The sequence below is a fragment of the Alexandromys fortis genome, unplaced genomic scaffold (genome assembly GCF_014885135.2).
Source record: "Alexandromys fortis isolate MF-2015 unplaced genomic scaffold, M_Fortis_MF-2015_v1.1 scaffold_139, whole genome shotgun sequence".
Lineage (NCBI taxonomy): Eukaryota > Metazoa > Chordata > Mammalia > Rodentia > Cricetidae > Alexandromys > Alexandromys fortis.
This window is the reverse complement of record NW_026068020.1, coordinates 1404167-1431977: the sequence shown is the minus strand read 5'-3', so window position 1 is coordinate 1431977 and position 27811 is coordinate 1404167. Positions and strand designations below refer to the sequence as shown.

At 40.4% G+C, this 27811-nt stretch overlaps 1 protein-coding gene across 7 annotated transcripts in view; it reads left to right on the top strand.

Annotated features, from left to right (window-relative positions):
- The window catches only part of Ube2f (ubiquitin conjugating enzyme E2 F (putative)), a 44870-nt gene that overhangs the window by 10791 nt on the left and 6268 nt on the right, over window positions 1-27811 (top strand). For 6 of the 7 annotated variants that reach the window (XM_050163049.1, XM_050163051.1, XM_050163055.1 and 3 more), the window contains 6 exons: window positions 7530-7559; window positions 12599-12664; window positions 22934-23001; window positions 24129-24199; window positions 25872-25929; window positions 27422-27454. In XM_050163049.1, the coding sequence (XP_050019006.1) occupies window positions 7530-7559; window positions 12599-12664; window positions 22934-23001; window positions 24129-24199; window positions 25872-25929; window positions 27422-27454 (326 nt within the window). The remainder of the gene's footprint in view (window positions 1-7529; window positions 7560-12598; window positions 12665-22933; window positions 23002-24128; window positions 24200-25871; window positions 25930-27421; window positions 27455-27811) is intronic. The other variant, XM_050163056.1, reaches the window with a different exon arrangement.

Genomic DNA, 27811 nt, shown 5'->3' with positions numbered 1-27811 from the left:
CATGGCTAGCTTATGCCCAGAAATAATTACACGGAAACTGTATTCTTTCAAACACTGCCTGGCCCGGCTAGTTCCAGTTTCTTATTGGCTAGCTCTTACATATTGTTCTAACCCATTTCTAATATTCTGTGTAGCCCATGAGCTGGCTTACCAGAGAGGATCTTAACCTGCGTCTGTCTGGAGTGGGAGCATCATGGCGACTCACTCACTCAGCTTCTTTTTTCCAGCATTCTCCTCTGTCTACTCCGCCTACCTAATTTTCTGTCCTATGAGGGCCGAGGCAGTTTTTTTATTATTAACCAATAAAATCAACAGATAAGATACAAGACCCACCTCCATCAGAAAATCAGAACACAAAAGGCACAAATCAGGAGAGACTAATTGCATACTCTTAATGACTTTCAAACGTTGTTAGGAGACATTTCCAGTCTACGACTTACTGTTGGGATAACATCTGATCTAATAGTTCATTTAAGCAAAACCTCAGATGGTGACAAAGACTTAAATAGTTTCAGAGAATTAACAGCTAAAGCAGAAAAAGAATTTATGGTTGTTGTAGAGAAATTACAGGAGGCACATGTAGATGGAATGAATCCAAATCTTAATTGTATTATAATCATATTGCCTTCCAGAATTTCCCCTACAGGAATTTTAATGCAGAGGGAAGATATTTTTGATTGGATTGTTTTACTGCATAAACCAATTAAAAAAATTAAAAAACTTATGTGGAAAAAGTTTCTGAATTAACTATAAAAGGAAAATTGAGACTTGGTCAACTCACAGGTATAGACCAAGCAGGGATTATATAGTTTTTTTACTACTGATGAAGACAATGAACCATGGCAAAGAGCTTGTGCTATTTTTTGGGGATGGGGATTAATAGCAATTATCCCCAAAGTGATAGAATTAACCTTATAAAGAGAAATACTTAAATTCTTTCTCAAATTGTACGTGATGGGCACCAATAACTGGAGCCTGTACATTTTATACTGATGCAAATAAATCATAAAGGCAGGTTACAAATCAGAAAAATTAAGGTAGAACAAATTTATAATTCTATCCAAAAGCCAGACTTACTTGCTATTCTCATAGTACATAACCAAGGGATTTTAAAGAACCTCTCAATAGAGTTACTGATTTGCAATATGCAAAAAAGAGTTACCTTGTGTATTGAAACTGATGAATTTATTCCAGATGATACAGAATTGACTTCATTATTCATTCAGGTTTGAGACATAATCAGGAATAGATTTTTGTCCCATATACATAACACACATCTGATCCCATACAGGTCTGCCAGGTCCTCTAGCACATGGTAATGCAGAAATTGATCGATTATTGATTGGAAGTGTGCTGAAGACCTCAAAATTTTATAAGAAATATGTCATTAGCAAAGGTTTAAAGAAAGAGATTTCTATTACATGGCAAGAAGCTAAGGAGATTATAAAGAGATGTCCTACTTGCTTTTTCTATAATCAAACACCATTACCTGCAGGGAGTAACCCAAAGGGTACTCAAAGGAATGAGATCTGGCAGATGTATGTGTTCCACTTTACAGAATTTGGAAAATTAAAATATGTACATCACACCATTTGACACTTATTCATGTTTTCAATGGGCAATTGCTTTGAGCTCAGAAAAGGCCGATTTGGGTAATCACGCATTTATTAGAAGTTATGGCCATCATGGGTATACCTACACAAATAAAGACAGACAATGGTTTGTCATATGTATCTAAGAAAATGAAATAGTTTTTTTTGCTATTATAATATAAAGCATATTACAAGTATACTAACAATGCTACAGGTCAGGCAGTTATAGAAAGATCAAATTGAACTATAAAAGATATGCTAAACAAACAGCAAGGGATGGAAAATATTCTCAGAAGTAGATTGCATAATCCCTTACTAACCTTGAGTTTTCTTATTGCTAATGAAAAAGGAACTGTGGCAGCAGAGAGATTCAATAATAGAAAAAAAAATGTCTGAATTAAATCAGCTGGTGTATTTCAAGAATGTGTTGACCTCACAATGGAAAACAGGAGATGTGCTTCATTGGGGAACAAGTTTCACTCTTGTTTCCACAGGAGAAGAAAAGCTATGGATACCATCAAAATCATTAAAGATTTGGTTTGAGAAAGAAAAACCTCTTGACAGAGGGTAAAAGGGTCGCTTGTTGGTTCCTGGCCTCCCATCTACTCAGCCCTGAAATACAGAAACCATATTAATTATATCACTGTTTGGTCCATTAGCTCTAATTTCTTTTTGGCTAATTCTTACATATTAATTTAACCCATCTCTATTAATCTGTGTTTAACCACGAGGTCCTGGCCTACCAGGAAAGTTTCAGCACATCTATCTCTCCCTAACCCTGCCTTTCTTTCTCCCAGCATTCAGTCCAGTCTTCCCCACCTACCCTAAGTTCTACCCTAGCAACAGGTCAGGCAGTTTCTTTATTCATTAACGGTACTCACAGCACACAGAGGGACTCCCACATCACCTCCTCTTTCCTGTTTAAACAAAAAGGTTTTAACTTTAATATAGCAATATTACATATAGCAAAACAGGTATCAAGCAAGAATTACAGTTACAATATTTTTATTTACTTTATCTTTTATCATAACTAAGGAAAACTATAACTATTCTTTAACTCCATCAAAGACTGAAGAAAGAAATACTACCTAAGTAAACACTAAGTGCATTGTAAGCAACTTCCAAAACTCTAGAAATGATAGAGATATCTCGCCATCTGGACAGTCACCCAAAGTTCTTCTGTACCGTTGGGGCATCTATCTTCAGCCTACAGGCCCATCGTATCCAGCAGACTTTTCCATGAAGCAGGAAGTTTCAAAGACAATTCGGTCACTTTCTTTTGTGTCCTGCAGAATGTCTTGCAGACTCTTATCATGAAGCAGGAACCCCAAAGGACCATCTCACCTTTAGGCAAGTTCAGCAGTCATTTCTTTGCAAGTCATACATGTCCAGTGAAGCAGTCCAGGCAAGAGCAGTTTCTTGCCCAAATGGCTAAGGAGCCTCTCCTATGCCCGTCCTCCTCAAGAAGTAATTGGTGCTGCCAGGAACAGACGTGTCTCATTGTCATGAAAAGTCCTAAGTTATTAAAACATTTAGAAGCCATATTCTGAAGGGATCTGAAAGATTTGAAGAATATTTATCTAATTGAATTATATATCTAGAAAAATCTAACTAACATGACTACAAGCTTGACTATTATAGATGTTTATCTACTAACTTATATTTCTTAATTATACACTACATTTTTAAATGAACTATAGTCACAATACCTTAATCAAGAGCAGAAATATAAATATATATCACAAGATTGACCTTAAATTTGTATCAATAAAACAAGATTCATACTAATTCAAATCTCGATAGCTTATCCCCTGTTAAATGTAAACAATTATAAACAATATTTGGGAATATGGGCATAGTTCTGTCCATACTATTTCCTGCTCTTTGGGGATGCTGTTAATCAGGTCTTTCATGGTGTATCCTGTATGCTAGGTTCATCTCAGTCAGCAGTTGGGCAACATATTTTCTTTGTGGGGGTGTTCACAGCAACCTTTCAGGGGGTCTTGTTCATTGAAACCATATTGATCTGGAGGCAATCCTCTTGTTTCCACAGAAGATGAGAACCTGTGAAGAACATCTTTTCCAAAGCAACATATCCTGAGACCCAAATTTGGAAGTCATGATCCCTTTATAATGTATATGCTGCTTTAGCTTAGTAGCCCATACAATGAAATGTCTCTCTGTACTTAGCTGCTTCACAGTCAAAAATTTCAAGGAAAACATTATAATATACACAATCCAGACTCTCTGTGTATAGTCCATCTTTATGTGGCTTATTTTTCTTTACTCCTTATAATCTGACTGTACTCTGTATCTTTAAAGACTTTTTTTTTAATGATTTACTTTTCCAACTGTCTGTACTCTTTTTTTTTTTTTAAAGATTTATTTATTAAACATACAATGTACTGCTGGCAAGGAAAGCACAAGGTCTCATTACAGGTGGTTGTGAGCCACCATGTGGTTGCTGGGAATTGAACTCGGGACTTCTGGAAGAGCAGCCAGTGCTCTTACCCTCTGAGCCATCTCTCCAGCCCCCTTGTCTGTACTCTTTTTCTTCTCGTTCCCAAGCCTATGTACATTTATCCAGCACTGACCCATGTAGAGTTCTTTTATGTCTGAATCTGTCCTTATTGCATTTTCTGTAATTCTCTACTGTCTTGAAGAGCTTTTAAAATGATAAGCAGCTTGGTTGCTGCAGCTCTGGTTGCTAGCTCCGCCTCTCGCCAGTTTTAAAATGGTGGGGGTACCTACCATTACGGCCAGGTAGGAGCCGCACTCAGCACTCTGAGAGGGAGCATGCAGCACACTTTTATCTGAGTAACGGCGAAATCTGCTATGCAGATCACTGTGCAGCCTGGAAACATCTCTGTGTATGGAAGCAGGAATCCACTGTGCTCCCCTGCCAGTGCAAGCCTAGTAGACCTGATCCTGCCACCTACCCAGGCATAGAGCACCAAGCCACAAGCATGGTCTCAGCCAATTTTCTCCTGACCCTGAGTGGGTACACGAACACCCGAGCCCACAAATGCTTTTCAAAGGCTCCATAGCCAGAGTTTGCGCTGGCAACATGGCCCAGGAAGTCACGTTTTAAAACTACATGGCTTTTTTTTTTTTTTTTTGGTGTTATGGCTAAATCACGAAAACCTCTCTTAATGGAGCTGCAGCAAGCTCTGGAAAAGAAATGTAGTCAAACTTTGATTTTTGTGTCTAGAATTCCTTTTAAGCCCTCTCAGGTTTTACATGTCCACCACATTTGTGCCAAATTGTTGCAAAGAACAGCTTGTTTGTCCCAGCCACCCAGAACCAGAGGTGACAATCATACAGGTGGTAATAAAACCTCATAAGGATTAGAGCAGGGTTCTGTTCTTGTGTTTGCTGGGAAATTTCTTCAAAGAGTTGAGAGACCTTCGACATCTAGGTGCCTAAAGATGAAAAGATAGCTATCCAGAAAGAATCAATAAGCAAAGAGAAATCTGACTTACTATGCTGTATTATCTGCATGGTAAAATTTGATTATCTGGACACGTATACATCTCTACAGAAGCTTTAGATACATCTAAAGAGCTTGCTTTAGAGTTGGATGATGGCTCTATCCTTCTCCAAGCATGTTAAAAAAAAAATTCAGAATTTCCATCTCAAGTCAGGAGCCATCTGGTATGGGACAGAAAGAAAATAGATTGAAAGGAAATATTTTTCTCCATGCCCTTTTTGTCTATTTTGTATCTTTTGTTGAATATATGTCTATATGAATAATGCTTAAATTTTTAGCAATGAACAGTAGATTTTCCTGCAGTAATCTTTGAAGCTTCCAGGAAGAAGATGGGGCCCCACAACAATGACTTCACCTTGTTGATATGTCATCATGATGCTGATAGCGCTACCATGAGACTGGTCTTTGGGTACCAGCTGCAGAAATGGTGAACTTTTTTACAATGTTCTGGCCAGAAATCCAAATAAGAACTTCAAAACAAATAACACTATTGACTACTCAGAGACCATTTGCAGTTATACAAAACAGCAATCTTAAAACTTAACCATCATTTACTTATACAGGATCCCATAGAAAAAAACATCCCCATAACAGCAAGAAGCAATTCTAGAAGATATAGTCTGTCCCAATAAAGTTTGTCCTCATGGTTAAGGACACCATTTAGGGGTTTATTATAGTATATAGGGTTGGGGATTGGGGTGGAAATTTTGTAGGCCCAGAGATCTCAAAAAAGAAATAAAACTGAATGGGATGGTACAAGTTCAAATTATACTTGTTATATTGAATATGCTCCTATTTCTGTTTACAATGTTTGTACAGATATGCATAGTTATTTTGTTAGATTTTATGCATGCATGTTTCTACCTCTGTTTAAGACATTTTTTATATTGATACAATTTTTAGGTTGTATTTATCATATTGCTACATATATTTCTACCTCTGATCAAAATATTTATACATTGTTTACATTTTGAGGTTATTGTCCTCATTTACTGCACAATTATTTAAAGATTGTTTAATATTCTGATATGAAGTCTTAATCTTTAAGTTATATAGGTATTAAGTATTATAGGTCAATAGTCATTCATGTTTGTTATACCTTTAGTCAGACTAATTTGGTCCTTTAGATACATAGAGATTGTATTCATAGATAGGTAGGTAACCTTCAACCACTTCAAAGATCTGTGGAACATGCATTTAAATAACTTAGGATTCTGTTGATGTGAGACACAATTATTCCTGGCAGCACCAGTCTATTCCCTAGAGAGAACTGAGCACCAAAGACATTCCACTTGGAGTTTGTTTTCTTTTTGGCACAACTGGCCTTTGGGCAAGGAACTGCCCATGCCTTGACCACTGACAAAGTACACTATGTCCAGACTGGACCCAGCAGGATACAAGGAAAAAGACTGCCAAGCCTAGCCAAGAAAGGGTAAGACAGTTCTGAGTATTTTTCTGCCTCTAAAAATGGTCTGTTAATTACTCAAGGCCATTTCCAAACATTGCAAATGAGACTTTGGGTGATTTTGCAGTCATTTACTACACATTTTGGAAGCTGCTCAATTGCATTTTCTGCCTACTCAAGTAATGTTCCTTCTCAGGCCTTTGATGGGGTTGAAGATTAGATAGTTGTAGTTACTATCCTCTTATGATTTAGCCACGTCATTTCCAATACAAGATTTAGACTACTTAGAACAGAATGTTTGTTAAAAAATTAGGATATGTTCCTTGCTTAATATTGTTTATTCTGGTTGTAATTCTAACTTTATACTTGATATCTGTTCCTAGTGTACATAGTTTTATATTGCATTTGTAACTCTCTTATTTAAACAAAACGGGGAGGTGCTGTGGGAATTCCTTTGGCCAATAGCCTTTAAGATGCCAGCTCACTTGGGTGTGGTCTCTTATACTATAAATGCAGCTGTAAAGCATGTGCTCATTCCTTGTGACTACTAGACTCGGTTCCTTTTCCCCATTTGTGCAGAGGACTGTGATCTAGGACAGTTACCTGTGAGTCTCCCCTAAATAAATAACCCTTTATTATACGTAAATCTGTACTAGTGTGGGATTATTCTGTAACTTCCATCATCGGGTATCTGGAAGGTACATTTGAAAAGAAAAATAGTCACAGTTTGAAAATAGTAGATCTGTTACTTGGGAGGAGTAATTTTTTTTAAAGCACTGTAGTTACTGCTTACCTGTAGGCAGTTACTTTGTAGATGTGACATGATTTTTATTCTTATTAAAGTGAGTTGTCTTTTTTTTTGCTTAATTTATTGCTGTTCTGCATGTTATCTTGTATCTATGAAAACTAAAGGCTTAAAATATTAATTTTAGACCAGGTTTCAGTTAATCTAGCTTACTTTTCATCTGTAATCCTATAAAAAATTGCTAATTTAAAATGAATAATATGAAGACTACTAACCACAGTCTCTTTATTTCTACAGAGGTTGCAGAACTTGAAGCTAATTTACCCTGTAAGTATATATAGCATGCTGGTCAAATTGGTACTATATAATGATGACATGAAAAAATTTGTTTTAATCACTTTGAATAGCAGAAAGCCTATATTGTGTATGTTGGAAATGAATTATAGTTTTGGGCAAGAAGAATTTTTTTTTTTTTTTGCAATATCTAATAAAATGAGGTTCTAGCTGGGTGTCGTGTCACGTGCCTTCAATCATAGCACTTGGGAGACAGGCAGGCAGATGTGTGATTTCAAGGCCAGACAGGTCAACAAGTGAGTTTCAGGATAGCTGTGGCTATGTAGAGGGACCCTGTCTCAAAATACAACTAGAGGTTTTTTAGTCCTGAATAGCACATGTAGAATACTGTCTAAAACATTTTGGAATTTTGTGGGTTGACCTTAGAGTTACTTCCATTCAGAACTGAAGGTGTTGTCGGGGAATTGTATTGAAAGGTTGATTTTGAAGCTGGGGAATGGCTCAGTAGCAGAATACTTGCCTAGCATTTGTAATGCTTTGGTTTCAGTCCCAGACATGGGGGTGGGGGTGGAGGGAGTATTTCTGACCACTGAGGGAAAAGTAAAAGGATCTGCTTTAACTAGTGCACCTTTAATTCCCACATTCGGGAGGCAGAGGCAGGTGAATCTCTTGAGTTTGGGGCCAACCTGAACTGCAAGTGAGTTTCAGGTCAGCCAGTGCTACACAAAAAAAGAAACCCTGTCTCTCTGTAAGAAAAAATGCCTAGGAAAGTAAATGTGCATGGGCGTGATAGACAGGCAGGAGGGCGGAGCCCTGCAGCCAGGTGATAAGCTTGTGTGCCTGCCTCCCTGACTGTGGTTGGGACATTCCTATGAAAAGGTACCACATGGTGATTTTGTTTTTGTATTCTAGTCCAGTCCGTCTTTCCACTGTCTGTGACTCACAGTGTGTCTTCATTAGAGAGCACAGAGTTTCCACTTAGAACTAGCTTGTGTTTGATGTGAGTCTTGCAGGATTTGGAAAAGATGTGGTCTGTTTCCCATTCTGTGGCTTAAACATCAGATAGCACACATTATTTGACGTGCTGCTTTCACTTCCTGCCCTTTCCCCATGCTTTCCACAGCACAAATCTTCCACTCATCATCCCGAAGAAGAGACAGGCCACCACAAACTAATTCCTCGCTGTCTGTTTAAAACCTTTTCTAAAATATTTACAGAGCCATAAGAATAGCTTTCTATGTGGCAGTGTAATTAGTAACTGCAGAATGAACTCAGAGCTCTGTATGAACAAGCGCATAGAGGAGGAAATACACACCTCCTTAGGTCCTCTCACACATAACAAAAACTAATTCTAGCGTTTTAAGCTTTGCAAACTTCTCCATATGTAAACACACACATGTATATATCAAAATCTATCTATATATATGAAGCCTTTTTTCTATATATATTTTTTCTTTTTATTGATATTTATTGAGCTCTACATTATTTTGCTCTGCTCCTCTCCCTGCCTCACCCCTCCCTCCTGAAAAGCCTTTTATATATTTTTTTAACTTGATTTTTCTTGAACTTTAAACTTTGTTATTGGATTTTGGTGGTTTTATTAATTTTTAAAACTTTTACTATGTATTTTTTGTATTATTTTGTATGTTTTGTGTTATTTTGTATTTTTGGAAGGCTAATCCATTTCAGAGATTCAACATTTAAATTCTTGTTAAAAGAAAAAGGGTGCCAGGTATTAAAAACAAATGGAGAACACCAATCTCAAATAATGATTGAAGTATTTATTTACTAAGGCTTCATTTCTTCTCACTTGTATCTTAAAGATTGTTTCTATTTTAAAAGACAAAACACTTCAAGGTAGCATAGACAGGATTCTCTGGAAAGAAGTCCAGTAACACAGGAAATAATCCTAACAGTTAACATGGGGTTGTATCAAATTAGGAAGTTTCTCCATAGCAAAGGAAACAATCACCACTGAGAAGAGACAGTCTACAGAATATAGAGAATTCTTTGTCATGGGCCCATGAAATGGCTCAGAAGGTGAAGGCACTTGTCATTCAAGTCTGGAGACTTGAGTTAGATCCCTGGAACTCAAGTAAAGGTAGAGGGAGAGAACCAACTCCATAAAGTAAGTTGTCAGCTGACCTTCACATATGTGCCATGAATGTGCACCCACATGCATCATGTATACACACACTAATAATTTTAGATGTTTTAAAAAATCTACCATCTATGCATCAGACAGGGGATTAATATCCAGGCTATATAAAGAACTGTAAAAATTAAACAAAAACCTAGATCAATCAATAAACGAATTAGCAAATTTTAGACAGTTCTCAAACGTAGAAATAGAAATAATCAGTAAGTTCTTGAAAAAGTGTTTATCATCCTTGGCCATCAGAGAAATACAGATTAAATTAGTTTAGTGCTGTAGTCTCAACCCAGTTGTAGTAGCTGTTGTCCAGAAAACAAATGACAAGACATCCTACAGAGGATGTAGGAAAAGATGATCCTTATTCATTCTTGATGGGAATAACCTTGCGTGATCACAGAAGCCAATATGAAATTCTCCCTCCCCCCAAAAAAGAAAGTAAGTAGAACTTAGATATAACCCAGTTATACCAGTATTAGGTATACTCAAAGGACTCTCTTCAGTAATGAAAATGCACATATACACAATAGAATTTTGTTGGTTTTGTTTGTTTGTTTTATTTTGGTTTTGTTTTTCGAGACAAGGTTTCTCTGTGGCTTTGGAGCCTGTCCTGGAACTAGCTCTTGTAGACCAGGCTGGCCTTGAACTCACAGAGATCCACCTGCCTCTGCCTCCCAAGTGCTGGGATTAAAGGGGTGCACCACCACCGCCCTGCAGCATACATTAGAATTTTATGTAGCTGTAAAGAGAAATGAAATCCTGGCGTTTGCAGGAAAAGGAATGCAGCTGGAGATCTTTATGGTAAGAGAAGTAAGTGTGGCTCAGATAAGCTCCTTATTTGTTTTTTTTTAAAGATTTATTCATTATGTATATGACATTCTGCCTCGATGTATGCCCGCACGCCAGAGGAGGGCGCCAGATCTCAGTACAGATGGTTGTGAGCCACCATGTGGTTGCTGGGAATTGAACTCAGGACCTCTGGAAGAGCAGCCAATGCTCTTAACCTCTTAGCCATCTCTCCAGCCCCTCCTTGTTTTTTCTCATATGCAGAATCTATGTAAAATGATACGTAGATGTATCTGTATGGGGATGCTAGCTCTAAAACTAGGAAGGGGGATCATAAGACAGGAAGAGACTAACATGGAAAAGGTAATATTTTCCATAGAAAGGGAAACTGGCAGTAACTCGAGGAATAGAAAAGCAGCTTGGCATGGGAATAGAGGGAAAGTTAGTGGGGAAGGGATGATTGGGTGTGATGATTAAGGATGCGTGAAGATGCCATGGTGAAACCCAATATTTTGTTAGCTAACCTAAAAAAAATAATTTTGAAAAGATAAGGGAATGAAGCCTGTTTTCAGTATATATAGTTCTGAATGTGATTTTTTTGCAGAAAATCTTGATATACTGCTTTAAGACTTTTTATTTTCTTTTTTAAAAAAAAAACTTATTTTTTTAAGATTTATTTTCATTTTATGTGCATTGGTGTCTCACCTTTTTTGTGAGAGTTCCAAACAGTTGTGAATTGCTGTATGGGTGCTGTGAATTGAACCTGGGACCTCTGGAAAAGCCATCTTTTTTTTTTTTTACTTTATTTAGAAATAAAGTAAAAATAAAGAATGTGGTAGTGTGTTTCTGAAACTGTTTCTTAACCTGTAGACTGAGCTCCCACCACCACCACCACTGTAAAAAAGAAAGTATATCTTGGTCTTAAATTGCTCTGTGTGTTTTATCTCAGTGTTTTATGTATGACATGCTTAGTAAATAGCAAAATGAAACAAGAGTGTGAACTCATTGCTACTTTGGGGCTAACCTTGTTTTCGTGAATAGCCTGTGATCTCATACCAGTCACTGGACCCATCAGAACCTTCTTGTCATGTGTCCCAGTCAATAACAATAACTAGCTGGTTTTTAAGGTTATTTCTCACTGTATTTGAATCATCCTATTTTTGTTAAATTTTATCAATGTAGAACTGAATAAGTGGGACTTTTATAAGCAATAACCTTAGTAGATACACCAAGGAATTTATATGTGTATCTTCTGAGTTACATGAACATAGGAAGAGATTTCCTGAGTATTGTTTACAGATCTGAAAGGTGTTTCCTAAGTGACAGCAGTCCTTCTGTATCCTTTGTGAAGGAGGCAGACAGTGCAATAGACAACTTCCCTTGACTGTGCTGTCTCTTCTCAGTGGTGTGCTTGAACTGACCGAGGCTCTTCTTTCTTGGTAGCCAGTAGACCCAGAACATTGCTACTGAGTTCAGTGAAGCTTCGTTCCACAGAGCAAGCTGAGTTACCAGTTAGGGTGTGAAGTTTTTGGTTTTTTGCTTTTCTGAGAAAGTGTGTCACTATGTAAGCTAGGCTACTTTGTTTGGCCTTTCAATCATAGAGGTCTGCTTGCCTTTGCCACCCAGGTACTAGAATTAAAGATGAGCATCCTGCACTCAGGAGGCAGAGGCAGGTGGATCTCTTTTTTTTTTTTTTTCCTCCAATGTTATGGTAAATGCTGGGTGGCAGCTAACTCTGAGGCATCTCCTTTCTAACTTGACTTCTGATGGACATGCATGTCTGTGAAACTCTTTGGTACAGAGTAAGTTGGATAGACACTTAACCTGGTTCTTCTGATTTTTCCATGTTTAGTTAACCTTTACCCACTTGACGTTAATGCGTTTGAAGGATAGTTTCTTTCAGAGTAAATATCAAAATTCTCTAATTAATAAAAAGAACTCTTCAGTGACCATTTCAAAGTTGAAATAAATACCTTGGTTTAGAATTTAGTATGATGAGAATGGGAGGAACAACAACAAAACAGTTGAGTGTAGAGACCCATTTGTAAGTCAACAACTGCTGACATCTGTGTCCAAGCTCAGCATGTGGATAGCTGCTCGTTCCAGACCTTCCTAATGGCTGTTTCTTTTGCAGGTACATGTAAAGTACACTTTCCTGATCCAAACAAGCTTCATTGCTTTCAGCTGACTGTAAGCCCAGGTAATAAATTCTCCTGCATACTTCAGTGTTAATGTAATTTTCAAACAGCAAGTGTAAAGGTCTGTCCAAGTCTGTTTTTCTGTAGCATCTAAAAACTTAGTTAGATCTCCCGTTCTTTATGATAAGGCCTATGTCTTGAAGCCAGATGGCAAGTGAATGTGAGGCACTCAGTGTCCTGATTACTTCATAAAAACCAGAGAGCTAATGCTACTTGCAGCCTACTGTTGAGTGTGGGCTTTGAAGTCATGAGTGGGCTCTGACAATGCTCCAAAAGAGCCTGGCCTGGATGAAATTGCTTAGCTGCTCATCTGCAGCCCCCATCTATAGAGTGGGGGTCAAACAGGACAATATCAGGATTAAATGGATGCACACCACTTGGGCCCAGGTTCTAGCAGACAGATTACCATCAGTCCTCCTTAGGACTGAGTCGGTGCCTAGTCTCCAGGCAGCAGCATATCCCCTTGGTCAAACTTGTTTAGTGAAGATACTGGAATAGGAGTGGCTGATCACCAACCGGTGTTGGCCTCTAGGAGCCAACCATGCAGCCAGTTCGTGCTATTTCCCAATAGGTGTGGTAGGAAGAGTCAGGGAATTAATTCTCAGGGTTTGTCCAAGAAAAGCAAACCATAGGTATTCGTAAGGAACCACTGGAGTGGGAGCTGCATCAGCTGTGTCCCTCAGCACTTGCTGTCTGAAGTGAAAATGGTGAAGTGCCCAGAAGAGGACATTATTCCAATGACGCTATCAGCAAAGAATTATGGTGCAGAGAAAGGGAGAAGGACAGAGGGGTGATTTGTCTTCAAGTCATGCTGACAAAATAGTGTGACACTTGTTAAGGCTAGAGTGAGCTGACCTTTCAGGTTTGCTGGCGAGTAGGTGTCCAGAGCAATTAGTCCTCGTTTGCCAACTTAAAGTTCATATTGTTACTTTAGCTGAGGCGCACAGAAAAAGAAGAAAACAGATGGGGAGTTTTGTTGTGGAAATAGAGCTGTTTTCTTATTTGGGAGAGGTGGGGAAAGGAGTGAGGACTAAGAATAATGAGTCATGAACTAATTAAAATATAGAGGTACAGAATTTTGATATGTGATAATGAGTCCATGAATAAACCATGGGCTTGTCTCTGCAAGGAGAATGTTTATAATAAGTATCCTGTTTCAAAATGTTTTTGCTAATTTGTAATTCCATGTACATCTAGCTGCAGTAGTGCACTCTTAGCACTAAAGAGGCTGAGGCAGGAAGTTCACAAATTCAAGGCCATTTGGGCTACCAAAAAAACCCTACTTTTAAACCTATGTGAAGGTTTTACAAAATGCTCTGGGACGTACTTGTAACTTGGGTGTGATATTAGTTGCTTACCCCATATTCAGATGTGGGGTGCTCTGCATGCCTGGTATCTGTGAGTGGGTGTGATGGTGAAGTCCCTGCCCATTCTGAAACATCTGTGTTATGTGTTAAGGGGCACTGAATACACAAATGCCTTCTCTCCTCCCAGAGTAACCATGAAAAATGTTGTTTACTAAGTACTCACAGAAGTTTGGTTTTTTTCCAGACTGGTTAGTGTCATTTGGTTGTGTTTTCTGAGTGCTTCTCCCCTCTTCTCCTTGTTTGCCTGTTTGTTTATTTCTACTAAGTCCTCTGAATGTGATTACTGAGATAACATGACCACGCCTTTATCCTGTTGTAGGTTCTGTATTCACCATTCCAGCAGGTGATAAAACTTTTATTTTGGTGCCTGGGAATACATTGAACTGTTTGTTTAGCATGCTCTCTGTCTGGTAACTGAATGTAGGCTCTGATTGTGAAAACCAGAATCAAGAACAGAGAGCTTTGCTATGTGCCATATGGCTATGGCAGAGATCTGCCCATTCTAAAAATGTGCCTAGAATTGTGATGGGGGGAACGGAATTACAGTCATGCTCCTCTTAATGCTGAAAAGAAGCAGAGATGCCAAATAGGGAAGTTGTAGCTCTGTGCCTACGTATCTAAAGCTGGCTAATTTGCAGGCCATAGTCTTACAACTGGATGTAACAACTGAATCCTGCATGAGATTAGGCCTTCGATGATGGAGGACTACACTATTTCCAACATCTGTCCTCGCTTTCTGTAATTTTATGTTGTAATGGCCCTTCGTGCTTAGGAATAGATACATTTCCAGAGAATAAAAAAAAAAGTAATTTAATGGTGAGACAGAATAGTACTAGTAAGTGAGCACAAGTCAAATGGAGCAAATCAAGGACCCAGACACTGGCCCAGCTCCCAACATTTGGGCCATGGAATTTGCCTCAGCCCTCATAACATGGTGTTGGAGACTTTAGACTAACAGGGCCATAAACTTAAAAATAACTGGGATTTATTTCCCTTATTTTTGCAATTGTTTAAGACAGAATTTGCATGTAGCCTGGACTGGCCAGGGGCTTACTATACAGTTTGGGCAGGCCTCAACTCAAGAACTCGCTGCCTCAGCCTCTTGAGTTAGGATTGTAGACATGAGCCACCATTCTTGTCTTACCTTTTATGTTTTGTTTGTTTGTTTAAGTCAGGGTCTTGCTATGTAGTTCTGGCTGTCCTCTGCCTCCTGAGTACTGGGATTGAAAGTGCATTGCTCCATGCTGCTTAGCTTTTTACTTTTTAAAAATGAGTTTTACTGAGGAATAAACGATAGTAAATGTGCTGACCTGAGTTGTGCTATCACCTCCATAGCCCTCACTAAGATGGGAAGCCTTGCTGCATCCTGAGTCCCCTGCCTCCCTCCCCATCACTGTTCTTTTCTGATTTTCTTACTGTAGTTGAATTTTATTTGTGTGAAAACTTTTTAAATGCATATATTGTTCCCTTCATTTCTATCTGAGTGGAATTTCCCAGTCATATGAGAGATGTGTCTTCTGTTTGAATTGTAGCCTTTTATTGAGGCAAAGGTTGTTTGGAATGGTTGTTTATCCTGCTAATATCTAGGATATGTGGTGATCATGCAAAGCCTTACATGTGATTTACCATGATGTGTCACAGTTTCACACATGAGATTTAGAGTCTCATTCATACTTCATCCCTGGTTCTTCCTAGTGATTTGTAATTTCACTGTGAGGTTAACAACTGTGAGAAAAGGGTAGATTTTAAGAACAGATTTTCCCCCGCTTGGAGACTCTTTCCAAATAACCCTAAAAACAGATGGCATTTCCCTTCTCTGTACTAGAATCGTGGTGTGAGCTGTTTGCCAGCAGTGTCTTCTGACTGAGGAAACACTCATGCTCTTTTCTTCACCCCTTCCGAGAACTCAGCTGCTATGATACTTGCTTATGATGGAACTCAGTGGACCACTGTCTCACCTAATGGACACACAATGGGTTTTTCCCCTTCCCTAACACACAGCTCCCAGCTGTATTCTCTTTGAGAATTCTCAGGCCATTCAGTACCATTGTTATAAATAGCATTTGAGCTGAGTTGTGGCTCAGGAATAAGAGTACTTGCCTGGACATTCTAGTGGTCTCTGAAAAGGTATAGAGAGGGCCAGTGAAATAGCTCATTGGGTAATGGCACTAGCTGACAACCTGAGTTCAATCCCTGGAGTTCATGTTGTAGAGGGAAATTCCTACAAGTTGATCTGACTTCCACATTCACATTTCTTTTTTTTTTTTTTAAAGATTTTATTTATTACATATACAATACGGTGTTCTGCTTCCATGTCAGAAGAGGGCACCATATCTCATTGTAGATGGTTGTGAGCCACTATGTGATTTCTGGAATTGAACTCAGGACCTCTGGAAGAGCAGTCAGTGTCCTTAACCTCTGAGCCATCTCTCCAGCCCCCCACATTCACATCTCTATGTGCATTTGGGCATACTAACACTAAACCCTCAACACACTAAGATAAGTAAGTAAATAAATAAATGCAATAAAAGTTAATGTATTCAAGGCATGTTAAGTGTCCAAAATAGTATGGCATTTAAATGGTAAGTTTGGGGGAATTTAAAAAATAAAGCAGCATTCTGTTTTTCAGTTCCATGTGTATCTTTATGTAGCATAGATTTTTTTCCCCTTGCTTTATGTTTTTCAGCAATCATTTTTAGCTCTAAATCCTCACTGCTCTCTACGTCATCTCTCTCTTAAGTCTTGCCCTCACCCAGAATCCTCTCTAAAATGCACCCCCCTCCTTCTTCCTATTATTGTGGTCACCTTCACTGTCCTCTTATTTGTCCTCTTTTCCACTGGAATGTAAGCTTCCCAAGGGCAGACATTATCCCTTCTGTCCCCAGTGCTTAAAGCGGTGTCTGGCATGAGGTAGACATTTACCACCAAGTCTTGCTGGAAGAAGCAATACGTAACAGTGTTTTATGCTAGAAAACATTTTATGTATAGTGATCTCTGGCAATGAAGATGACTATTAGTGTTCTCCCCAGTAGAGCTGAAATTTGTGAATGACTATTTATTTGGGGGTTTTGGGATAGGGGTTCTCTGTGTAGCTTAGCCATTTGGAACCCACTCTGTAGACTAAGCTGGTCTTGAACTCAAAGATCTACCTGCCTCTGCCTCTCTAGTGCTAGGATTAAAGTCATGTGCTATCACTGCCTGACCTTATGAATGAATATTAATTCAGGCCAGAAGCAGAAGTTCATTCAATACCAGGTTTCTTTCATTTGTCTTTATAGCTATAATTACTTTGTTCATGTAAGTAAGTTGACTGGCATGTTATAGTTACATCTTTTTGTCTTTGTACTTTAGAGGTGTCAGTCTGTTTTCTATTGCTGTGGAATTCATTACAGGAAGGGGTTATTTGAGCTCTGGTTCCAGAGGATAAATAAGAGTCTCACCATCACATCAGGGAGGCAAGGCAGCAGGCAGGCACAGTGGCAGGAATAGCTCACGTCTCAAACATCAAGCAGGAAGCAGAGAAAGAATGACCTGGGAATGATGCAAGGCTTTGAAAGCTCAAAGCCACCCCAATGATGTATTTCCTCTAGCTAGACCATACCTACTATCCTCCGCCCAAACAGTGCCATCAGCTGGTAACAAGTATTAAAATGACTGTGACTATGAGGGACATCTCATTCAAACTACCACATTTCATGGCCCAACCAAGCTTCCTTGTGAAAGGAAAACCTAAGCACTTTTCTGCTCCTAGAAAAGAACAATCAAGTTGGTAGCCAAACTTGGCAGTGACGTCCATAGGGTGCTGGCTTTAGAGTCGTGAAGGATGCAAGGCTATTTAAAGGGGTTGTAGAATCTTCTTCCATGGTTTCAGAGAGCTGCTGAAGCCAGGTGTGTGGCAAGGGAGGCCTTGCATGGAGGCCCTAAGAGGCCATTGCAAGAAGCTGTGGAAATGAATCCTGAGTTGAGATGTTGAAGATGTCAGAGCCATGGGATTTCTACCGAGGATTGCTGCACACAGAGATTGGAACTAGCTCAGAAAGAGGTAGGCAGCAAAGTCTACAAGGCTAACCCATCTGAGCCCTCTAACATCAACTGTGGAGCTATAGGTTTTGGGGTTTGCCCTGCTGGGTTTCAGTCTTACTTTGTCTGGTGTTAGCTTGCTGTAGCTGGATTCCTCCCTTTTGGAATGGAAATGTATACTCTCTGCCATTGTATGTTGGAAGTATGTAATTTGTTTTTTGATTTTATAGGGGGCTTACAACGAAGAGACTGCCGAGTCTCAGAAGAGACTCTTGAAGTTGAACTAAACACATTTTGCTTTATGATACGACCATGAGCCTATGGAACATGGGAATGAAATGTGATTTGAAAGAGAATGCCTTGTGCAGGCAGGTTCAGTCGTTTTAATTCTAGGTCTCAAGTTGTTTGACATTGTGGAGGGAGGCTTAGGAGGTGTGGCCTTGCTGGAGGAAGTATTTCACTTGGGGTGGACTTTGAGGATTCACAGCCTCTCGCCATTCAATTTGCTTTCTGCAAATGTCTTAAGCATGCCTGCTGCCATGTTCCCTGCTATGATAGTGGTGAGTCAAATAGATTCCTCCGTAAGTTACCTTGGCTACAGTGTTTAACACAGCAATAGAAAAGTAATACAAAAGATAAGTTCAAAGTTAAAACCAAAAATCATAAAAGTATTTTCATGATCTTGGAATTGATTGCTAGATCTAGTATATTTTTGGGCAGTGGTGAAAGCAGATTAGAAGAGGCTTTGCCAGCAAGGTACTGGAATACTTGGTAAAGTTTCTGAGTCCTAATTAAACCCGGCTTGCGCTGACTACTGTCACAGCTGCCACTCATCCTGCAGAGCTTCTTGTTTTACATTAAGTACTCAGAAAGGAGAATTTGAAGATGAATCATTTTAGCGTGCTTTTGCTGACACCATAATGAAAAACCTTACCACATTCTTTGTACTTCATCTAAATCTTGGTGCTGCAGATTCATCTCATTCTGTTCAGAATTGCCTGCCAAAGTACATTAACAGTCAAAGGAAGTAGTCTCCTGCTCTCTGGGAAAGTCTTCCTTCACTGTCTACTTTGAAGCTCCTGGGAGCTTCATTACTTTGGAGCTGTGACTCTTGCTGGGTAGAGAACGTAGGGTGAGACTTTAGGTTTGAGACAGTCCCTGGTGATTGCTTATTGGCACACTGCTTCTTGCAAGGGGAAGCAATGTATTCTTTCACAGTAGCTTAAGGTTGGAGTTGTCTTTTTGTTTCTTGATTTTGGGGTTTTTTTTTTTTTTTTCTTTTCCAAAACAAAGTTTCTCTGTGTAGTCCTAGCTGTGCTGGAGCTCACTTTGTAGATCAGCCTGTCCTTGAACTCACCAAGATCCTCCTGCCTCTGCCTTCTGAGAGCTGGAATTAAAGGCACGCACCAACACTGCCTGTCATTTTGTATTTTTTTCTTTTGTTTTTATTTAAGGTTATCTTGGCTTATCTCTTACTATGAAGCCAAGAATAGCAAGCTTCTGTTCGTTTTGCCTATACCTTTTTAGTGGTGGGATTACAGGTCATCCAGCTTGATAATGAATTTTCTAAATGAAACTTTAAGCATCTCTGCATAGTATCTGATCCCAAGGCAGGAACTTTATATGTTATATAAAGTGCCACTCTGCCTTGAAGAAGCACTATGCAGATGGGAGACATAATGGGCTCCTGCTGCTTCTTTCAGACCTCTGGACCTGTTTTTACGATTCGTGTGTGTGTGTGTGTGTGTGTGTGTGTGTGTGTGTGTGTGTGTATTTTAAAGTAGGGAAAGATGGTGAAATGCAAGGAGCAAAGTGGAGCTGGTGTGACCTCTTGAGCCTCGAGAGTACCCAGTAGTCATTGTGGGGTAAGGCAAGTGTGGAGTTGGTTCTGTTCAAGTGTTAGTGTCCCTGAGTTACTCATCATCTGTGTGATTTCTTGAAGGCAGGAGGGAGCAGGTTGCAAAGCTCCAGTAGAAGGAAGTGTTAAGTTTTCTTAATAACAATGGGTAGGGGACCAGGATTCAGTTCCAGTTACCTAGAAGTAAAATGTGGTTAGCTTCAGCAGCTGTGGCTAGTAGTACGAGTTGGCACACTATGCTGGTCCATGGTACCCTACAGGTGTAGTTTTCGGCCTGTAAGTCTAGAGGAGAGGAGGCCTCCTTCGCCTTGGGCATGTGGGCTGTGGAGGAAGAAGGGAAGGGAGTCACAAGAGCTCACCAGCTGCGGTCATCATTCTAAAACCTGGGGCAGAGCTGAGCTTGGACCTTCTGCTGTGTAATCCACTCCTTGGCTGCACTGTGTGCTACAAACCAGTGTAGTAAAGTGAAGGGTCAGGCCTGATGGCAGCTTTGAATAGGGAAGTGCTAAGAAGCAGGTTGTTTCCGGGGAAGAGTTCATTAAAGAGGAAATCAAATGGAGATAAATCTTAGTTACTTAAGACATTCTAATTGTTAAATAAAAGCTTTGCTGGGACAGAAGGAACATGATGAAAGAAGAAACACATTAGAAACACTAACATTTGTGTGACTGGTAGACAGCAAAATCAGAGGAATTGCAGTCAATGACATAGGAAGCCAGCTAGAGAGAAGACCGTGTGGTCGGGGAGCAGGTGTTGTCTCAGCACAGCCTTGTACTGGATCACTGGGAGAACTTAGAGTGGCTCTGGTCTGAAGAGTGAAGAAGCCTGACGTAAAATATTCTGTACCACGGTGGTCAGATTACAAGAAAACAAGGTCAGCCAAACCTTTGGGTCACATGGATGGACTGTATATAAAGATGCCACCTACGTTAGAAGTCCTTATTTGTAGCTAAACTTAGCAAGCAAGTGTCTTTTCCCAAGACTTGTTACTATGTCACAAATCCAGGTGTATTTACAAAAAGTAAATGACCTAACAGAGACATTTTAAAAAGAGGAATGATTTGGGTTGCTCAACATTTTAGGGGTGGCAGTCCATTATGTTGGGAGGGCATAGTAGATCTTACATCATGCCAAACAGGAAGAAGAGCAGTATTGGAAAAGGCCAGGGCAAGAACCAACCCCCGGAGCTTCATACATAGTGTGGGCTTAACACCAGCCAGGTCCAACTTCCATAGTCATAACCAAACTGAATGGTTCCTTAGGTCTGAGACCTCTCTATTTGTTTCTGGAAAGGCTCACAGACACTTCTAAAGCTGTGCCTTATTATCTCCTAGGCTGTTCTCAACTCAGTCAAACTGACTCTGATTAATGTCAAACAGAGGAGAGCCAATTGGGAGTGGAAGAAAACAAAATACATATTATGTGAACCGAGTGACTAACATCTATCTAATCTTTGTGAAAGACTGAATCCATGAAGTAGAACTTACTTCTTAGAAATGGAAACCTATCTAGGTGTAGCCAAGCTGTGAGTTTGAGGTCAGTGTGGTCTACAAAGTGAGTTCCAGCACAGCCATGGCCCTGCAGAGAAACGCCCTTCTCAGTATGCACCCCCCCAGATAAATAACTGAACTGGCTAAGGTGTTCTGGATCAACAGTTAACGGTGTGCAGAGTTGTTGCTGCTCTTCCAGGTGATCACAGCACTTACTTCAGGTTCCTATTGTGTGTAACTTAAGCTCTGCGGAATGGGGAAGGGGGCTCTTAGACTCTGTAGGCTTCTGTGGGCACCCACACAAAACATGCACCTTAACTAAAACATTAACAAAAGCAAAGGCAAATCTTGTAGGAGCATTTTACTTGAGTGGCCCAAAAATATTCCTTTTGCTAACAAGAACGGTACACTAATTCTTTGGGAAGAAGTAGAAATAACCAGCTATTTCAGCCACACTAACATTTATCAAGGACTGTGAAAAATAGGGACAAATAGTGCCAGAGTATGAATGCTAAGATCCAGTAATGGCGTTTTTAATTGTTAGATAACATAGTGCTGGCCTCAGAGTTCTTGGGTGGAGGTCAGAGGACATTGAAGGAGTTAGTTCCCTTGTGGGTCCTGGAGATTGAACTCAGGGCTTCAGGTCTGGTAATAAGCACCTTAGCCTTCTGAGCCGTCTTCCTAGCCTACAACATCAAAGTTCTTTTTAAAAAAAAAACCTGCTTTTAGTGACATTTATTTGATGCTGATGACTTCCTTTATGTATCCAATATGTTAAAAAATAATAATAATAATTGAAGTAGTTGGCCTTAGTGTTGCATCTTCATGATGAGGTCTGTGCTAGTCCTGCCACAGTTAGACCTAGAGTCTGCAGCACCCTCTGCTGGCAGCAGCCCCTTCTTGAAGCTAGGTTGGGTCCAAATAGGCAAGAGGGTCTGTGCTGTGCCATCTGTAGACATCCCCCTGGGTTCTTGCCAGCACCCATCTCCTAAGGGCCTGTTTTTTTCTCCTGGAAGCTTCACCAGGCACTCACTGAGGCAGTGGTTATAACTCTCGAATTCTCACTGTGCCCTGAGTCCTGAGCCGTCTTGGGGGTGGGGTGCTGAGTAAGCGTGTGTGGAGTGATTGGAAGTTGTGCACAGGTCTGGAAAAACAGCAGTCAGATCTCATCAGCCTCCCTATGGAAATGGCTTCCTCATAGGGAATCTGGAGGCTGACCAGGAAAACTCACACATGCAGGAGATGTGTTAAGAGGATGACACTAACTATAGTACCCTGCAAAAAGAGCCAGTCTTCCTGAAGGATACCCTCCCCTTCTTTGAGAGCACCTTTGCCCATGAAACAGGTTGTAATGGTGGCAGTGTTGGGACAGGACAAGGCTCTACAGTGCAGCTTTGCTAAAGGAACCTGGGGACTCTGCGGTCCTGTTTTTAACCTCTTCATTCTCTGTTTGCCACATCCTAACTTTGTGTTTGCTTTTGTTTCCTTTTTTTTTTTATTTAAAGATTTTTTTGTTTTGTTTTGTGTTTTTAATAGATGAGGGTTACTACCAGGGTGGAAAATTTCAGTTTGAAACTGAAGTTCCTGAAGCCTACAACATGGTGGTGAGTAGCCTGTGCCTAAACCTCACTCCACACCTACACACCAGGGACAAGGCATGAAGACATGGGGGCACTGCCTTGGGAGCTGTGCTTTCAACGCTAACTCACTGTGTTTTTCTTGTGGCATTAGCAGCAGTATGAGACCTTCAGCACAGAAACTCACTTGTCCAACAGCTATTCATTGTGCAGGTGTTCTTGTGTATTTCATGTAAATTTTTTAAATGGGTTTTTTTTAGATTGATTTTATTTAATGGTATGATACCAAAGCTCCAGGGGCCAATAATACTAGAATTTCAGGTAATTAGTAACCTATTGCTACATATTAGTTCCTCAAAGATGATATTACAAGACAGTGGTGACATACACCTTTAATCCCAGCACTCAGGAGGCAGAAGCAGGCAGACCTCTGAGTTAGAGGCCAGCCTGGCCTACAGAGTGAGTTCCAGAACAGGCAGGACTGTACAGAGAAACCTCGTCTCGAAAAACAAAACAACAACAAAAAGATCATATTCCATACTAACTATACCCAAGACTGACAAAGGACTTTGACGTTTGAGGATAGATCATTAGGGAGTAAGGTGATATATAGGCAGTTTAAGTGATAAAAAAATGGTAAATAGCTAGACAGATGGGTAAATGGCGGAAAACGGATTTATAGGGATTTCAAAAAGGAAGTGAGAGCACCATCTTTGGAGCATGGGGTGGGGTCGTGGCCACATTATTTGGTTTTGAGCCAGGGATTAGGTGGCATGGGCCAATCAGAGCTGTAGTTGAAGGTGTGAAATGAGAGCACATATTGGTAAGTCCAGCTCTGAGGGATCCTACACCACACTTGCATGCAATGTGCACATATATTCATGGACACATACACATGCAAATAAATAAAGAATAAAGTAGACTAACCCTGGTCTAGGAACTGTCGCACTAGAGTCTGCAGACACATCTGACTAAAAAGGTGATTTGTTCTGTGAAGCAGTAATGGTCAGGTGTGCGTCTGTGACTTAGCATAGCAATTTGGGTTCTTGGTTGGAGTTTGGGACCGAAGAATGTGGGGGGGGGGGGTGCACGCGCACACGTGCTTACATTGCAGGTGTAGATTGGGAGATTTGTGACCTTTCTCTATGTTGCAGCCTCCCAGGGTGAAATGCTTGACTAAAATCTGGCATCCCAATATCACAGAAACAGGGGAAATATGTCTAAGGTGAGTTTCTTCCTCCCTTCTGCACATCTGTGAGCCTCTTCAGATTCACTCCTGCAAGGGGGTCTCTTGGCTACAATTCAGACATGCCTGGGCCACACCTTACTATTGCTATAATGGGGGCCCTCATTATGCAGTGTCCATCTCCTTGAGAGAGCAACCACAGTCCCGGTTTATGGCTGATGTACGCTAACAAGGAGAGGATGGTGGTGGGGTAAGAATAAAACTGCAGGAGCCTGGCGTCAGTGATCTCAGGCAGGCACTACTGAAGTCGCTTTCCATAATGGATCTCGTCAGCTGTAGACTGTGTCCCAACTGTCCCTGGAAGGTTACTGCTCTCTGAGAAAAAGAGCTGGAGAAGATAAAGGGGGGCTTATTTTCATAGTAGGCAGCATTTGAGTTTTTGTTTTTGTTTTTTTGACCTGTTTGGACCATTAGTCTAGTAGTTCAGGGTATTAATGGTGGCTGTCTAGTCTAGACCAACTGCAGGTGATGCGGAACCTCTCTGACAGTAGGACTGGGGTAGCCTCATGTTTGGCCACCCTGGGAAGCAGGCTTCTCATGTTAGTTATAAAGTGTTAGAACCTGAGGCTGCTCTTAGTGTACCTCTGTTTCTCTATTCTCGTCCCTAAGCATTAGCATTAGGTAAGAAAGATGAACTGTACCTGGGTGCCTCTTGTTTGGTCTTTTATTTTTTTTTGTCTGGGAAATGCAGTCATTGTCATCAAACCCATAGAGAAGCTTTAAAAATACTGTCAGGTAGGATACACATGCCTTTTGGATCTCTGAGTTCCAGATCAACTAGGGTTTCATATTCATTAGTGAGACTTTGTCTCAAAACAAAAAATAATAAACCTTAAACACAAAATTGAAAGAGGATCCCTGAACTACTTATCCTTGTGTGTAATCATTTTGAAAGCACGGACACTGGGCAAAGGGTCTCAGACTACAGAAGGATACCATTCATGCCTGTAATCCAAGCACTCAGCCTGTGAGGTGCTTAGCTGCACTGATCACCAAGAAACATGCATGAGCCCCATGAGGTTGTGGCTTGCTGCTCCCATAGTTGGGGGTGTGGGTGAGAAGAGAGACCAGCCTCTCCCACATTGGAGGGTGTGGATACTCACTTTGGGCACATGGTTCCTTCTTCATAGGTAAAATGGTTTCCTGTTGGGGGATTTTTGTTTCGGATTATGCCTGACAGATAAATTGTAGATTCTTATCATTTTTATTGCTGTCACTGTTCCTGGCTATTAAAAAACTTTTTTTTTGTGTGTATGTTGTTTTAATAATGCTTTTCTGATGGGACATGCCTGTAATCCAAGCACTCAGATGGCAGAGACTGGAGAATTGACACAAGCCTGAGTTAACCTCAAGTATGTGGCAAGTTTTAGGCAAGCGAGGACAACATCTGACATCCTGTCTCAAAAACAAACAAAAAAACCCATTTCCTTTCCTTTGCTTAGACTTCCATGTGAAGGACTAATAACAGTCCACAGAGTCACTAGACAGAGTAACAGGAGACATTGTAACTGAAATACAGGTTTGTAGGTGAAGACTGTCCTCTATAGGACAGAAGACTACACAGTCAAGAAGAGACAGGCTTCATAGTGCAGTTCATTCCTTTATGGTGAATAGCTGCGGCTCCTCATTAACATGCATTTCTGTCTTTCAGTTTACTAAGAGAACACTCAATTGATGGCACTGGCTGGGCTCCCACTAGGACATTGAAGGTGAGAGCATTCCTTCTGTAGTCCTCAGGCAGCTGGTCTCCTGTAAGATTTGCACCCTTGTTTCCTCTTCTCAGAACTACACACCTGGGTCTGCTCCACCAAGTAACCAGTTCTAATTGGATCAGAGTCCTTGTTGACCAATACTGTACCACTCAAGAGTCAAGCTGTAGGTTTCAGAACCACAAGAGAAAGTCTAGTGGTCTTGTTTATTCATTGGAGCTATTTTGAGCCTTTCTGGGTGTCTGGAAGAGCTGCAAAGTGTGTAGGTTACTTCCTGAGTCAGAAGGATTGTGAAGTGATGGGTAGATTATTACTGAATAGCCTCCACAGGGGAGAAAATTTGACCTTGATTCCATGTCAGAATATGTAGGCTTAATATAGCCCTGTTCCTCCTAAACTGTGGTCTGACGGTGAACCACCCAGCCATTTCCCATGTCCTGTCCTCAGGATTTAACTCAGATTGTCCCCTTACCTAGAAGGTAGTCTCCTCCGGCCGTCCACTCATGACATCTGCTTCTTTTGCAATTCTCTGGGATGGCTGCCATTTCCTCTAGTGTCTGTACTACTTGGGGCAGTAGCCTGCTGTCAGCTCAGATGTCTAGCCCCCTCTTTCAGGCTTAATGCATGGCTTCACCTCCAGTGACAGTCACTAGCTCACACCAGAAGGTCAAATTTGCCAAGACAGATAGGTGGGAGAGATCAGAACAGTAAATAAAACTAGCGCTAGCACGTAACAATGGGCTATCTCTGAGAATTAGCTTGAAAGAACAAGACTTTTGGGGCTGGAGAGATGGCTCAGAGGTTAAGAGCATTGCCTGCTCTTCCAAAGGTCCTGAGTTCCAATTCCCAGCAACCACATGGTAGCTCACAACCATCTGTAATGGAGTCTGGTGCCCTCTTCTGGCCTGCAGGCATACACACAGACAGAATATAAATAAATAAATAAATAAATAAATAAATAAATAAATAAATAAATAAATAAATAATAAACAAACAAACAAACAAACAGATAATTTTAAAAAAAAGAAACAAGACTTTGGTGTTGAAATATCAAGTAGAAGGAGTCTGTGGTTGCCGTGGCTCTCATCTGAAGATCAAATTTGTGAACACAGATAAACAGTGGTTTTTAGTGGGAATTAGTTTTCTTAGAAGGGAAAGTCTCTCTTAATTCTTGAAATAACTAGAGGCGATCAAGAAGATGTAGTGGAGTGATTTATCACTGAACCGTAAGAGGCAGTAATGTTACAAAGTAGCAGGCTTTGTTTTGAAGGTAAATGTTAGAATTCCATTCTGTAACTACAGGGGGTCGAGCATGGCCTGTGGTCCCTGCATCTTTCTGAGCATGAAAGGCAGTGGTCAGAGGTTAGACTTGAGTTCAGGGCTCCTGTGTTCTGTCTGGGAAAAGCACTGTCGTGCACGTTTGATAGCTTATGATGCATATTTCTTAGTGGATAGGAGCCTGAGAATTGTTCTCTTTTTTTTTTTCTTTTAGGATGTTGTTTGGGGATTAAACTCTTTATTTACTGTAAGTATGTTATTAGCCACCTCTCCCTTTTCTTGGTTTTCTGGATGCTGGTTTGAAACACAAGTTTAAAATATATGGAAGCTTCTAAGCTACCCATCCTTTCCATTTTATGACCAGATTTTACATTGTAATGCAGGAACTCAGGGGCCTTTAAGAGTGATATTTGGAGATTTTCTGCCTTCTGGAGCATATCTGCGCCTCTTCCTCCTTGTCATCTATGAAACAGCATGTTTGTCTTTAATCATCAACTAAAGGAACTTCCACTAACCTGTGAGGCCCTGCCCAATGTTGCGGAGTTTCTGGGAGCCAGTGTTTAAAGGCATTTCAGGTTCCCCTGTCTCCCTGTGAATACGCTAT